The following is a 16703-nucleotide window of genomic DNA, read 5'->3' on the forward strand; positions in this document are numbered from 1 at the left end:
GAGTCAGCAGAGGAAGAATGAAAATTAGAGAGGCAGCTGAATATACAACAATCTGTAATGTCCTCATCAGATACTGTAAATCCAGTTGAATTCTCTCTTTATGACAAAAAGGAAGAGTCTGTTCATCCTAATGAGATGATGAAATGAAAAGATGTAAAGCTGAAGAAAGGGGGAAATGAAGAAATGGATTTAATTTGACATGCACCAAACCATAAAGCTCTCAACCAGGCACAGGGATGGTAGTGGTATTAGATAAGAGGTTAGTTAATATTATTTAGATAAGTTGATGTTTGTTTTGAGTGCACATTCTGTTTTGATCATGAGTTTTAGAGTAAAAAGTCATAAGTCATGGAGATGTGCAACATGACATGATGTAGAGATGCCTCCATTGAGGTGTGACCAGTGATGCAATGGAATAATGTAATCAGCAGTTGAAAGCCAGAATTTACTGGTGGAAGCCTACTCTGTATTTTTTTTTTTTTTTTTTAATTATTATAATTACACAGGGCTAAAACCTTGTTTTTCATGCAGTTTTACACTGGAATTTACTCTAATATAATAAGATGGGTTTTTTTTATTCTTTATTTTTTTTTTATAAACATTTATTCCATTTATGATGAACAACTTGATGTTCAATTTTAATGCCTTAAAAAATAATAAGAAGTAATTAGGATACGCATTTTTTAATCCTGGCTGACCTTTTTATCAAATTTCCAACCTTTTACCAAGAGAGCTACTAAAAAAGAAATACAGCTACACATTTTTACCTCTGATTTCATTTTGTACAATGATGACATTGCATATGTAGCTTCCAAAACACATTCTCCTCCTTTCCCCTCCCCTCATCCTGTCTTCTTTCCTCTCCTTGACAGCCAAGGGGAAATATTTACAATCTGGTATCTATATATTAAAGTCTTTTTTATTAAGAAGATTACAAATTTTTTTGCATGATATGTGAGAGACACTGAACGTGCTGTTGATGTATAATTTTGGAATATTGAGACAATAGGGGTACACATGTCTGATCACAACAAGCTCTGGTGGTCATCACATCTATTTAAATCTATATAATATCCATGTTACACATACTGTAGTTACACACAGTGTTTCGACTAAGCTAGTGTGCACTAAATTATGGTTAAAGAGATGATACAGCAAAAACAGGACAATGTGATAAGGCCATAAGGATAAAGTTTGTAAGATTGTCCTTCATTCGTGTATCTGCATAGATAGCAAAATTTGATTGATTGTCCTTACTTATTTCAAGTGATTTGACATGTTTCTAGGTTCTATACAAAGGCAACTGGACTTGCTTGAAGTTTTTGAAAAGAACCTCAAGAACCTTTCAAGAACCTCAAGCGAGTCCAGTTGCCTTCATATAGCACTTAGAAACACCATGACCTGGATGAATGAGGATCTTCAGATATTAGACTTGTTTATCGTCACTGAATGAAATACATTTGTTGTCCAGGTGTAGGTTTGTATAACTTTGTAGCCTGATAAAGGTGTTACTGTTTTTTTTTTTGGTAATGGTTTGCACAGACTTAGTAAACTCTGATTCCACTGACACTTTAAATGGTATGGTATAGCATGGAGAGTGGAATGGCATTAGTTGACTTGACGGTAGAATTTCCTTATTTGGCTTCTTCCCCAGTCCCTTTATGCTGAAATGGTTGCAGTCCCAGTGAAAGCTTATGTTAAAGATCATGAAAGTAAAAATGCAGGTCTCTAAAAGTGCCCGTTTTTTCTTTATGTAACCCCTCTCACACCGCTCCTCTGGGGTACCAAATGTTCTCCCTGTGGTCCCTGCATGTGTTTGCGTAGTGATTGATTTAGGATATGTTTAAGTCCATGTTGCAGTGCCTCACCAGCACACTGGAATAAGTGGTTCTCATCAGCAAAATTGTAGAATTCTACAAGCAAAAATCTTGTAGAATTGAGGAGACTGAGGACGAGAGGATCTCTCTCATACTGATTCACTCTGCCTCTCTTGCAGCCAGTGAGCCATTCACCACCAGCGCTTTAAATGAAATTAAAAAAAATTCTTTATTTATTTTCGTGATTTGCCACGCATTTCTATGCCATTGTAGTAGTATCTTATCTACCATCTTAAATTGTGGTCACCAGTACAGTTCAGTAGTGCAAACATAATCAATCAGAAGATCACACAGGTTGAATATAAATTAGTATTAGTAATTTTGTTATTTTGAAAAGAAGTACGAATATTAAAATTAATACCCAACTTGTCAATTGTAAACATTCTCACTGCTTACGTTACTCAATGACCCAGAAATCAGCATTTAAATTGGTGAATAAAACATAACAGATCGATGGCTGCAGCTACAAAAATAAGACCCAGGTTGTATAAAAAAAACCAGTCCTCAGTCCTTGTTCATGCTGGAGTGCAATCAGCAGTTGGTTTTTGCCTTTGTAATTGTTTAGTTTCAGCACGTTTTCTGTCTATTGGATAATCCCACTTTGGCACAGTTCCTCACATCCCAGGCATTCTGTTTCAGCATTGTTGCCAGCACATCCCAACCAACCAATGAGAATCTTCAAAGTCTCTGACCTAATTTTTTTTTTTTTTTTTTTGAATACGAGTAGAAGCATAATGTTACTCTGGAAGATGCAGGAATACTTAGAAATAATTGTAGGAGAGCTTGATTTGTGGGTCAATACATGAAAATATACTCACAAACCATAAATGTTGGCAGCCGCAAAGCAAGACTTGCTTACCTCAGCACTCCAGCTCTCCCTTGGCTGCTCAGTTTTTGAAAGTGTCAGGAATATTTGCCTCTCTGATTCCAGGAGTGTAATGGTAATCTGGCAACCTAGTTGTTGAGAATAATCCCATCGTAGAGTTACCAGCTACAACTCACGTTTGCATTTTAAGAAATTTATTATTTTTTGTAAAACAAATACACAAATTTCATTTTATTTATTCATTCAGCAGCTTAGCTTTTGTTTTCCCTCCTACTTCTCCTTTTTCCCCTCTGTGGCATCATATTGTATCATTGTAGCAGCTTTATAAATTAATCCTCAACATTGGGTTTGTATTCCACAGGGATTAGTCGTGTTCCATGACTGCTCCATTTCTGATAGAGAAGAATCTCTAAACAAGGCTACCATAATGAACTTCTCTAAGTTAAATTATTAATCTATGTATTGCTCTCTTTGTATTTCTAAAAAAATAAGTATCAGAATCCCTGTCTCTGGCTAAAAAGTAGATTTGTGTGCTTTTTTTCTGTCTAGGTAGCCAACCTGGCATGCTCCATCTCCAACAACGAGGAAGGAGTGAAGCTGGTCCGCATGGCAGCATCTCAGCTCGAAACTCTTTGCCCACAGGTACAGGACAGCTCCATATTCTACCCACTTAATTGATGGTCCACCTCTTTCAGAGTCTGCCACATTGTCTTTTAATACGAGCACTAGAGTTTCCTATATAAAAATGACAGTTTATAAACATTGTGGCTTCAGTTAAGTAGACTGTAGTTAAAATTGTAGCACTTAGTTTTTTCTTTTTTTTTTTATATCCAAATCATGATTTTGATACAAAGACTTCAATTGTTCTGGACTACCTAAATGCAGTTAAGTATTTTATAACTTGATTAGGAAATATTCCAATCTTCCAGTTTTCCAGTTGTGCACATCTTACTTGAGTTATCAAATTAAGGTCCAAGTCAGAGTTACCATAATATGCTAAAAGATCTGGATTACTTTTGAATTAGTGTGGGAAAGATATAGTGTTATGTGTCTACATTTGTGCAAAAAAGGAGGTGGACTGAACCAGACGCAAAACATTAGGTGGGTGTTGCTTCTTCCCACAGTATATTCATTTCAATATAAATGAAATTAAATAAAACAATTAAAATAGACACAATATGCCACATGAAGTTGCATAGCTAGTGGTAATAAGAGGAAAAACAGCAAAGAAGTGACAAATACAAGATCCTCCACTGGTTTTCCCACCTGTAAACACAGATTTTTGTGTTTTGACCATACAACCATGCCAAAGGTAATGCTACCTGGAATTGAAATCCAGGTCTCTGTGCTGGTGATTTAGAAATTAGCCCTTGTGCAACCCATGAACCCCCCTCCTCCCGCCATTGAAACGTTTTCAAGACAAGAAGAATAGAAAAGAAAGAGACAAATCAGGGAGCTCTGTTTATATGGAACAACATTCTTGTTAAACTTCTAAAACACACCCCTAACTCAATTTTCTCACCTGTGCTAGACTCACTGAATATGATTAGGTCTGTAATTTGCCCCCCCCCCCAATTTCCAAAACTATCTTCCATCCATGCATGATACATGTATATTTTTCCTATCAAAACTCCAAATGGTTTATCCCAACTCTGTGGTTTTTTTTATCTTGTCTATATGTCCGACACTGAGCCCATCTTTTCATAACCTTTTATCATGCCAAGTGCCCGTCCCTCATCTGTACCTCCGGAGCTCTCTCCACTATGCTGCCTCCATTATTTTTAATCTCATCTAATGACTCCCATTCATCCTGAGCTTTGATACCCACAGATGTTTCTTCCCCAAAAACAAGCAGTTATTAGTTTTTATTTCATTCAAACCTTCAAAACACCCTGTCTCTATAGTCACTCCCAGGAATGAATTGGCTTCATGCTGCAGTCCCAACATTGAGGTGGGAGAGTGGGGGGCTCGTGCAGTCAGCCTATGCAAATGTTGTGGCTGAGGGCTATGCTGTAATGGAGCTTTAATGGCTGTAATTGGGTGATTACAGGTGATTAATGCTGCGTTAGCCCTTGCTGCCAAGCCCAACAGTAAGGTGGCCCAGGACAATATGGATTTGTTCAAGGAGCAGTGGGAGAAGCAGGTCCGCGTCCTCACTGATGCTGTTGATGACATAACATCCATTGATGACTTCCTTTGTGTGTCTGGTAAGTGGTAGTTATTTGCATGTCCCTGCATACAGGGTAAAAAGAAATGTTTCGTACTGTCGGATTGATCAGGATTCATGTTATTTTCAAATGTGAAAACGGACATTGCATGGTTTATTGGTAGACAGCACTTTTGGTCAGAATTAAGATAGATTTACACAAAGCATTCAAGACCATTCTTAAGAGGATGTAAAACAGCTGTAAAGAATCCGTGGTATTAGTCTTTTCTAATGAGAGCCATACATACCAGGGCTGATTGGGTTCTACATGGGAAAGCACTGAAACATCAGCAGCACCATGTCTGAAATTGACATCCTGTCCCATGTGTTGAAGCACACAAATGGTTTGTCAGGAATACACTTACAGAGTTCTCATTAAGCATTAGGCAGAATGACTTCTCTCACCTCCAGCCAAGGACAGACTGTAATTTACACAGTGGACATCTGCATTTTACAGGCTCACCATTAATAAGCAGTCTAAGAATGTGTCTTTAGCCCTCCCAAACCTATACTCGAGCTTCCCAGTGGCCCTCTTAATTTTAGCCCTATGCAAACACTGAATAAAGGCGCAGAATTTCCTGACTACATGTATTTTTTCATTATTACTCATAGAAACATGTTCCGTTTTTGATTAAAGTATGTTGCGGATGAAGAAAATTAAAAATATAATTTTAAGTTAAACTTACATACAAACCTCTTTTATATCCAGGCAGGCTGATGGCATGTTTGGAGCATAGTGTTTAACTAATAAAAAGTATACACTACTAAGTTCATCATTGCTTTATGTCCCCAGAGAACCACATCCTGGAGGATGTGAATAAGTGTGTCATCGCTCTGCAGGAGAAAGATGTTGATGGTTTGGATCGTACTGCTGGGGCTATTAGAGGCCGGGCTGCCAGAGTCGTCCATGTGGTGACTTCTGAAATGGACAATTATGAACCTGGAGTCTACACAGAGAAGGTCTTGGAGGCCACCAAGCTCCTCACTGATACAGGTACCACAGAAACTTAATATTGTAATTAACCAAAAAAAACAGGAATCTGTTTCTTCCAAACAGACCAATCATTTGACTAATAAGGGTGTTCAGGTCATTAAAATTGTCATTACTTGGACTTGGGCACACCAGGATGTCTGCTCTAGCCTCTGAAATATTGCAGCATGTATGTGCCATTTACAGTACCTGACTTAGTGTTTGTGATTATGCACAGTTAAAGTTCATGAATACATTCGAAGGGAACCTATGCTCTCTGTTTAACAACTGATGCATCCATATTGGTGTACTGCACAGACAAAACTTGGATACAATGGGCTCTCCAAGGATGCCATGTTTTGGCCCATTGTGATGAAACAGAGGATCAAACTTTCCTCCCCCTTTCATATCTTATTTCCTTACATTGTCTTTGTCAGTGAGAAAGGCATAGTGAACGTGTACAGCCCACTTGAGTGTTTTGCTGCTTGTTTGCTCATTATGGATTCAACATGTATTAAATTGTCTGAACCCATCTGTTATGGTATGGGTGTCCACATTATGCCTGATACAGTGTTCAAAGCCAAAGTCACACCCAGATGTGCGTACTCTGCTAGAATTCACCAGAATTGGAGTAGGAAATGCAATCTTTGTTTTGTGAAGTTGAGACTTTTTTCAGACATTCCCTTTTTTATTATGAATGCTACATGCTTGTGAGATCCAACCACCTCCGACTCAACTGACACTACTAATCTGTACAGCAGGCACTGCTGTGCACAGTTGTAGTTGTTGTAATTCAAGCAAAATGTCTGCCTAAGTTGAGAGAGGTGACAAGCTCTGGAAACATAGACCTATTATTAGATATTGTCAACTTTCTTTCACGTTCTTTCAACAATAAAGCTATGGGATCCGGTTTAAAACTCAAATGTCACTCTTTAATTTTAGGATTTCTGCTCTGACATGTATTCTCATCTGTGTAACAAACATTGGTATATAAGTATAAATAGACAGGTATTAGTGTATTTGTTTTTCATAAGTGGACTTGAGTCAAGTTTCAGAGACTTTAAAAGAATTTTGGATTTCATCAGTCTTTCTGACTTTGATTCAAAGTTTTTTTTTTTTTTTCTTTCATTTATCATTGATTTACAAAATAACTGGTAATACTATGTACATGTCTGGGTATATATTTTGTATTTATTAAGGATCATAATTGAAAATAGCTAATTATATTGACAAATCCAAAGCATAAATATGTTTTTTAATACAATAACAATAAAAACAGCAATCTTGTCTTAATTATGTGACTGAATAAAATATATTGAACACAGTGAAAATATCACATTTTCTACATTGGCACCAATTTGCAAAACTTTGTTTGTACAGGATCTCAGTGTTTGGTTATTGTGTTTGGTCTGTAGGATTTCGATGCTAAAAATGATGACTGAAAGTTGGTTGCTGCCTTAAAGTTCATTAGCTCTGCATTTGACATGGAGGACCATGCATTGTTGCTGCATTTTGTCTCACTGGAATGACTTGAAAGAGTCATCAGTAATAGGTTTAGGAAAGTAATCACTGTGACTGTAACAATCACAATATGACCAGATTTCTTTTCAACATAATTTTCATACAGAAGCCTGCAGGTTTTAAAAGGTTTGTAAGCACAAAACCGAAACCTCTTTTTTCCTACTCCTGCTGCTTTTTGCCTCCACATCTGCATCCTGACATCCATGCCTCTCCCATGAAGGCCCAGTTGAATCCTAAGCACTGAATTTGAAATGCTATTAATGCAGATGTGCTGGAGAGCCCTCTGGAGCTGTTATTATATCATCAGTGGAGCAAAATACATGTCCGCTGGGACAGCTTTGTGAAACGTTTTATTGGAAAATTCTGTTATGCCAAATCTGGGACCAATCCCCATCAGCATTTTATTGCGTCTTTTCATTGCATCTTTTTTCCTGCAACCATATAAGGCAGCAAGTAAGTAGATCAATAGTGCAAAACTCCATCTGTCAAAGTTAAATGTAATCTCTGCACTTTTTAATTATTCAAAGGCAACTGTTAATGGCACAGACTAATTTTTTTTTTCTGCCACAGAACAGAATTATGCATTATTAACATCATTGAGTGATAATTATCACCAATACTATTTCCTCTGTAAACTTACTCTGTGGATGATTTATGTCAAGTAGCTTTTGTTAACCTGCAGTGTCAGGAGGAATGTCCTAGACATGGAATAGATGTAAATTCTCACCTCAATGCTAATGCTTTCATTAACCCATTGGCTCTGATTTGGTTTTGTGTTGGAGTTGGTGGCTGACAGTTGTTTAATGCAATACGTTGTTCTGTTTGTATTCAATTCCCCCCCCCCCCCCCCCCAAACATTCATATATATTCAATATACTTAACACATGTCGTGCCTCACTCTCAGGGCATGTGAATACTGTTTGTCTTCTACACTGTGCTTTCTTTACTTATGTACTACCTTCCCTCTCTGTTTTTTAGAATTAATTTTCATTTGTGTTTTTCTTTTTCTTTTCTTTTTCCACTCTTCCTCCCACCTTTCATCTCACCTTCCTTCAGTCATGCCACGGTTCACAGAGCAAGTGGAGTCTGCAGTGGAGGCCTTGAGTGCAAACCCCTCACAACCTGTGGATGAGAATGAGTTCATTGATGCATCCCGTCTGGTATATGATGGCATTCGTGACATTCGCAAGGCTGTCCTCATGATCAGAGTAAGTCACATTGTTTTTTTTCTACTTTTGCATCATAAGACTTAGTTTTAAGCTCATTGCAGTGTGAAAATCAGCATTTATCTTTAATGAAAGCATCTCTCTTCCCTATTCTGTATTAAATCTGGACAGTGTAAGTTGCATTTTCTACCTTTTCATCCCTAGAGCATGGGGTTAGTTCAGCATGTCAGGAATAAATAATGCTCTTTCATTTCTGGATGTTTTCAGATGTATAGAAAGGTTTGCCTCTGATCCCATTAAGAAGCTGCAACTGCCTGAAAGCAGCACACGCCCTGTGTAAAGATTAAAATTCATTCAGCATGGGCAGCATTAATTTGATGTGGTTTGATTTAAAACATTTCAACAGAAGTCATTTTATCCACAACATTGTGAGAGTCCTTGGAATTTGTAGGGTAATTTAATTTTATATGTTTGTATATACATGGCTATTGGTCTGTGCACCAGATGCTATCTTAAATGGTATGTGAGAAATTGTATATGCGTGCGGTCCTAGAAGCCAATGATTAACTTGTCTCAGGCAAAAGCCGACCTAATTGACCAGACTTGCAATCTAGTGTAACAACGGTCTTAGTTGTCTGTGGGTTAATGGCCTTTGCTTGAGTAGAACTATAACTGAGACAGATGGTAGTTGGGTACCATTGAAGCATTACCTAATTGACTGACGATGAGCTGACAACAAAACCCACTCCAGCTGTAAAGAGAAATGAATCGTTCTTAAGGCCCTATAGTATAACTAGGTAACTACTCCAAACTTCCAAATTTGATTTCTCATATATTAAGAAGTTGATTTGTGTAAACTGCTTCTCATGTGTAACAATACCTCATTATATATTTACTACGTTGGGTTACAATATGCTGGTTCGTTGTATTATGCCATCTTCCATTATTTGAACAACACATAAATCTTTTGAATTGAAATCATTAGTCTTGACAGCACATTTTGTTGACAGTGGTGCTCCAATCTGTGTCTGGGCTCTCATTAATAATGCTGTACAGGCATAGAAAAAAAACAAATAAGAGAGGGACCATTATGCAGTATTAGCATTACAATAAGTAATTGATTTAAGATGGAGGTTATAATTAGCATTCTTTAGTTGGACTGCGAGTCTGAGAACTACATTCAATTTCCATCTGCCCCAGCTTCCCTATTGTTAACAGGATTGATTAAATTGTTAATAATGGGCATGTGGGGCGGGCTGAACTCAACCTGGTGTGTGTAGGTGTGCATGTGTGTTTTTATAAAAAAAAAAAAAAAAAGGATTTATGAAAAATCTTTCTCATTTATAAATAATCCATCAGTCTGCCATTAACTGAGTGCAGGAGATAGCGATGAGATTGAACTCAGACGTCATCCATTATCTAAAAAGAAAAATTATCTAGATCCCCTGGGTTTGCCAGGATTTCTTGATCAGGTGTGAGAGGTAATCATAACAGGTTCTGTGGTGATTTTTCAGCTGATTTATTCAGCTGTAAATAGTTATTGAATTTTTAGCGGCATCTACAAAGCAGCTTCTTTAATAATACTCTTTATTATTGTTTGGAATGAGGTTAGAGAAATGTATATATATTTAAAAAAAAATAAATGTATTCCTATCTAGAAGAACCCATTGCTTGGCCGAACTGTCTGTCAATGGCACAGTTTACATGTGAAACTAGGAATGTTCAGCTCTGAATCCAAAGAAATATGAAATATTCCAAATCAGCTTGAGAAGACTATGACACAACTTCTCTAGGGGGCATGTCCACACATGCACAAGCATACGCTCTCTAGCCATCTTTCTATAAACCCTCACATGCATGCGCTGCACAGTGGCCTACTCTTAAATCAGAACAGACAAGTGTGTGGTGAGGGCTACTAAAGATAGACAAGTCTTTAACCTCTGTAAGTGGTGCACAGGCAGTCTGCTGGACGTCCCTCAGATTTTTAACAGGTGGACAGAACCCTCTCCCTACTAACAGCCACACCAGAGAATATGCCTCCCAGACATCAAACTGTCTCAAAGCCAGGGAGCTCCTGGAAGCGAGATACAGGGGGCAGCTGTCGTTACCTTATGATTTCAGCAGTGTGTCACAGCCTAAGGTAATTTTGCTGGCTGTGTCCAAAAAAAAAAAAAATCTGCACTACTCACATTGGCAACAAATAGAATTTCAAAAAAAGAATAACAATGGGGGGTTTTACCTTTGGACTGTCCTGTCCATATCTACAGCAACAGACAGAATACTACATAAGACTAAGGCATACTTTCTAAAATTGTCACAATACTGTAATTTTAACTCTGTCCCTGTCTTCTCTTATTTATCACACTTCTGATACCATCTGGTCATATATGCCTTAGAGGTGATACAGGTGAAACTGAGCATTATAGCTATCAGACACACTGGAGGTGCTGGACATTACAAAATTAAATATTGATTAATGTATTTTGCCACAGCATGAAAAATAGCATTAACATTTAATTTACTGTGACAGCAGTACTACATTGTCTAAACCCCGTGTTTTATTAAAGTGCAGGCTGTAGTTGTTGCTTCTCTGCAGTAATTTCCCATTGGGTGCTCACCATGAGCTATCATTTCTGAGCCTCCCACATTCACAGGTTATCTTTCGCACAGGCCACAGCAGGTGATATCTCTGCCCCACTGAACAGCATTGTCTGGGCTAAAAGAGATGCCTATGAGTCACTAAATCTTTGTATCTGAAACCATACCCCTATTCCCTTGAGAACAAGAGCATCTCTTCATTCTATAAAGCAGTATAAGGTTGTTCAGAGACCTTCAGCTATTTTTAGATGTGAGGGCTCCAAATCCATTACAGAAGGGAGGTATTGAGACAGCTGGATAAGCGCAAGTAGTGGCACACAGGTGTGATAATGCACCTTTATCTGTGCACATTATCTTCCCTGTGCCCATATCACCACCAAATACATTTTTCTGTCAGTCAGTAGTGTATTTTGCCGTAAGCATGACCTGTTGAGATAGAAATTCTTTTGAATATTAATATTTATGGGAAAATAGTTGGTAGAATCAGAGATTAAGTAGCAACACTCTAGAACACAACTCACGCCTCACTCGCCTTTCTACAGATAGCAGCGACAGATGGAACTCTGAAGAGCTTTGCTCCCAATATGTTTCATAGCAGTTCATACCTTCCTTTTCCCTCTCAAAATATACAGGCAGCACATTACACTTGATTTACAAATTCATTTAGAGGATACAGTTTCTTGTACCAAGCTTTTGTGAAGAAGACATTTTTCTGATGCCGCCCTGGCTGGCAGTGCAAAGGCATTTTTCATAGATAGTAAGCCTGTTGGATTTTTAATAGTGCTCAAAAGGCTGTAGTATGCCAATATTATATTATTTTATGTTCTCCACTCTCAACTAACTTTTTCTTAACCCATTCTCCTTTTTTCTATCCTTTCTCTTGTTGCTTCCCCCCACCCTGTACATTTGGCTCTTTTGATCTATCTCCTCCTTTGCCCTTCCTTTGCTCCTGTCTCCTTCTCTGTTGTCCCATTACAGACTCCAGAGGAGTTGGACGACTCCGACTTTGAGACTGAGGACTTTGATGTTCGCAGCAGGACCAGTGTGCAGACAGAGGATGATCAGCTTATTGCTGGCCAGAGTGCACGGGTAAGTTGTACATTGTTTCTTGTAGTATTTACAGACAGAGTCCGATCTCCTGCCTCTAAGATTATTAGTTGTCAAATGACATGAATAATACCTTGAGAGAAATGGGAGATATGTGCAAAAGAAAAACATATATATGGACACATGGAAATTACACACAATCATATAAGTAATATTTCCATATAGGAGATTGCATTCACTGGTGCCCCACAGAACAGAGGCATACTTGAAGTTGGTAAATATTGACTTCCAAGCTTGTGTTATATGCTTCAGTTGTTGAGTTGAATATTGCGTCCTAACTTGATTGAATTAATGTGCAGTTTTGATAAATGCATTAGAGGAAACATGTAACCACTTGGTACAGTGAAATACATTTAAGAATACTGCATAATCAGAAGAAAATGAGAGAAAATAGCGGTACATAAATACTTTTATTTGTTACAATGCAGATTTACTTATGGGACTTTGTAACAGTATTCTCATGTTAATGTCCCAGCCACTGTTGTTCTGTCAAAATACCCCACCCTCATACTTACTGTTAATGGGTTATGCACAACTAGTATGACACCACCATAGACAATGTGACCCAAGTATTTGTAAAAAGCTATTCGTTTTACAACTCATACAACAGGGTCTCATTTTTTGTAGTGAATTAGGTGCTACCCACAATTCAAAGACCTGCTTGTCAAGTGAGTTCAACACCAAAGAAGTCTTTAGGTAGAAGTATACTTCATCCTCTAGTCCTATAACAGACTGGTGATTTTTGTATGATGTTTTCCTTCCCTCTGTGTAATTCATGCTGTGATAGGCTTCAGGCCTTATGACTCTTGAGTAGCCATACAAGGGTAAAAACAATGAATTGATCTTTTGCAATATTTTAGAATTATTTCAGTTATCCATGCCATCTGTTTTTCAGATATCAAGTCCTAGTCTTAACAAATGAATTTGTGTTGGTAGTTGAATGCTCAGGACAGAATTTTCAAGCACTCAGTAAGCTATCTGAAAAGACTCAGATAATAAGTCTGCTGTTGTTTGCCCTCTTCATAGGAGAGGTGAAATAAAGTGTGAATCCAGGCTTGTGTGCTGGGATTGCTACTCTCTGTCCTTTTGTTTTGAGTGGTTATACAATACAGTAGTCAACTTGATAGGGCAGCATTTCCATTGTGTCTGTGGTTGTATCTACCCCCTTGACAAACCGCTTTTGTCCCTTTTAGGCTCTCACATAACAGCAAGTTTAGATAGTGATTTAATCTTAAAAATCTCTAATGGTGGAGTGATCCATCAGTACATTTCCATGCCTATTGTTTTGTTCATCAAAGATTATCTGACTTTTTTCTTAGGTAGGGGTTTTTCCATCTCCGCACTTCCCTGGAGAGCTTTACTGAGGCTTAGGTGACTCTAGAGAGGGAGTCCTATTTACCAGTAATGGAATGAACGATCTTGGAATGATATTCGATTTCCTGCTCTTAAGTGTCTGCCCACTTCGTCCTCACAAGCTTATTCATTGAATGCGATTGCCTGTTTGGAAACTGCCCTTTAACAATTCAGCCCAAGAGGATGGATAGAAATGGTGATAAACGCATTTGCACATGATATTAAGTACCGCTAAACAAATGCCCTTATATTGATCTTCTTCAGTAGCCAGAAGCATTGAGTTCGATGGATGTATATTTCCAACAGTGCTGCTTTTGATAATGTGGAGCACCCTTTCGATGACATTTCATTGTCATTTAAATGTATTTGAAACACATTTCAATATAATGCAGTCCAGTACAAAACTACCACTAATGAAGACTTCAGTAATAAACATTTAGTTTAATTGACACCTCTAAAAACTGAACATTAGATGAGCATTAGATTGTATAGGTGTACTTAATAAAGTGGTCAGGGATACTCTAGTACCACAGTAGTTCATGCTCTTGCCTGTCAAGAAAACTCTTTTATATCAACCAGTTAGGGTTGATATAAAACATAATGCTCTGGAGATACAGAAATGGCCTCAGTAACATTATGTTGAGGCCTAGCGTACTAACTCTCTATGCTTTCCATAATTCCTCCTTCAGGCTATCATGGCCCAGTTGCCCCAGGAGCAGAAGGCAAAAATTGCAGAACAGGTGGCTAGCTTCCAGGAAGAAAAGAGCAAGTTGGATGCTGAGGTATCCAAGTGGGATGACAGCGGCAATGACATCATTGTGTTGGCTAAGCAGATGTGCATGATCATGATGGAGATGACAGACTTCACCAGGTGAGTTTGGACTAACAGCTTGGCTCACACCCGGAGCCATTTTTCTTCCCTAACAAATGATGGCCCATTTTGTAATTGAAGATATTTTTCTGGATCCAGAATGCTTCTGAATGAATGGTTTTGTAGTATGGCTGCACATTTTAAATAATCCCTTTGATTGATGATTGATGACAGTCAGAATTTGCAGTCTGTATTTGTCTTTGTAGTGCTTTCTTAATTCACAGGGCCATTTTAACTTCTCCTCACATTAATATTCCAGTAGTTGTACGATTGAAGCAAAATGCCTCCAAGCCAGAATGTGTGTTTAAGTTAAGCCTGTGTCAAATACACCCAACATCACCCAATAAGCCTACATTTGTTTCCCAGCAGTTGCCCATATCGGGACAATGCTGTGCACCCAGTTTAACACCACTATTCATGCATCAATGCTCTTCATTTTCCTTAAGCAGCACTGTAGGTAGGATTTTCTCTTGATTATTTTTCCATCCTTCCCTAATCTTAATATGCACAACCATAAGCAGTGCGTCAAATCTCCCTCTCTCTGGTTCATGAATAAAGCTTGGTGTGCACTGTCAGTCTTAAACGCAGACCTACTGCAGGGTGGCCATATTCTCCCTTGTCAGTTATTTGTTGAGACAATAAAGATAGTAGGGAAATGATTTTTAAACACAAAAAATCTCCGGAATCACGATATGTGGAATAGTATGAAACATCTTTGCAGTAAATATGGCTTCAAAATCTGCCTCAACTAAAAACAGTGCGTGTCTGGAAGATTCTGTGCTTACAAGCTGTGGGTTTTTACTGAAAACTTACAAACTTGGCTCATACTTCCCAAGTATCGATTTCTGCAGAACATCTGTTATTTGGCAAATATTTCCAGTGTAAGCAACTACTTGAGAGAGGTGAAAAATGTAGGGAATTTAATCAACGTCACATAGGTCTTTATAACATTGCAAGCAAAATCTGTGATCCAGATTTAAACAAAAGGGTATCACCACCACCAAAATGAAAACAAAGGCTTGTCACTCCAAAGTTAATTGATTCTTTTACCCAGACAGTACCTATGTAGTGATTTCTGATGTTTTTTTTCCTAAGAACTGTTGGTAAACCTTTAAGAAAAACAACAGGATAGAACAGACATTATAACTTGAAGATTGTACATTTTTTTTTATAATTTTCATTTTTTAATATACTAGTACTGTAAACCCCCATTGTGTCGTTAGAGAAGTGTAATGAACCGCTGGTGCTTTTAGCAATGCACAGTGCTTAGACTCTCTCAACCTCTCACAGACTCTTGTATAAAGAAAAAAAAAAAAAGAAACTGGTTACAGAAGCATGAACCATGTCTATGTAAGTGCACTGTATGTTCGAATACCACAACACCTTAAGTTGTCATAATTTCATTTGCCATAGCTGTGCTTCCTACTACAACTTGCCCCATGTATGTACAGTCAGGTACATAATTATTTGGACGGTGAAACAACTTTCGTAATTTTGCCTCTGTACACAAACATGATGGACATTAAACGAAGTGATTAAGATGTGAACGAAGTGTAGACTTTCAGCTGTAATTCAAGGGGGCTGAACAAAAATATCAGATTAACCTTTTATGAATTACAGTAATTTTTATATATAGTCCTTCATTTTCAGAGGCTTAAAAGTAATTGGACAGTTGACTGACAATCAGTTTCATAGCCAGGGTGTGGCCTGTTCCTTTATTATTTCATGACAAATTAAGGTGATAAATGGTCTGGACTTGATACCAACTGTTGAATTTGCATTTGGTAGCTGTTGATGGGAACACTCAATATGCAGTCCAAAGACAAGTTGATGCAAATGAAGGAGACAGTCATTAGGCTGAAAAAACAAAACAAAAACCTATCAGACAGATGGCAGAAACTTTAGGAGTGGCCAACTCAACAATTTGATGCGTTCTTAAAAAGAATGAATGCATTGTAAACTCAGCAACACCAAAAGGCATGGAAGACCATAGAAGACAACTAAAGTGGATGATCACAGAATTCATTCCTTGGCGAAGAAAACCTCTTCACAACATCTAGCCAGGGCAAAAACACTCTTGAGGAGGCAGGCATATCATTGTCAGTCTGCAATCAAGACAGCCTTCATGAATGTAAATACAGAGGGTTTACCACAAGGTGCAAACCAGTGGTAACACTCAAGAACAGAAAGGCTAGACTAGACTTTGCC

At 38.0% G+C, this 16703-nt stretch overlaps 1 protein-coding gene across 4 annotated transcripts in view; it reads left to right on the forward strand.

Annotated features, from left to right (window-relative positions):
* ctnna1 (catenin (cadherin-associated protein), alpha 1) overlaps positions 1-16703 on the forward strand; it is an 81944-nt gene that overhangs the window by 47529 nt on the left and 17712 nt on the right. For all 4 annotated transcript variants that reach the window (XM_040119444.1, XM_040119443.1, XM_040119442.1 and 1 more), the window contains exons 10-15: positions 3253-3345; positions 4754-4910; positions 5703-5903; positions 8457-8608; positions 12143-12253; positions 14314-14495. In XM_040119444.1, the coding sequence (XP_039975378.1) occupies positions 3253-3345; positions 4754-4910; positions 5703-5903; positions 8457-8608; positions 12143-12253; positions 14314-14495 (896 nt within the window). The remainder of the gene's footprint in view (positions 1-3252; positions 3346-4753; positions 4911-5702; positions 5904-8456; positions 8609-12142; positions 12254-14313; positions 14496-16703) is intronic.

The sequence above is a fragment of the Xiphias gladius genome, chromosome 23, assembly GCF_016859285.1.
Source record: "Xiphias gladius isolate SHS-SW01 ecotype Sanya breed wild chromosome 23, ASM1685928v1, whole genome shotgun sequence".
Lineage (NCBI taxonomy): Eukaryota > Metazoa > Chordata > Actinopteri > Istiophoriformes > Xiphiidae > Xiphias > Xiphias gladius.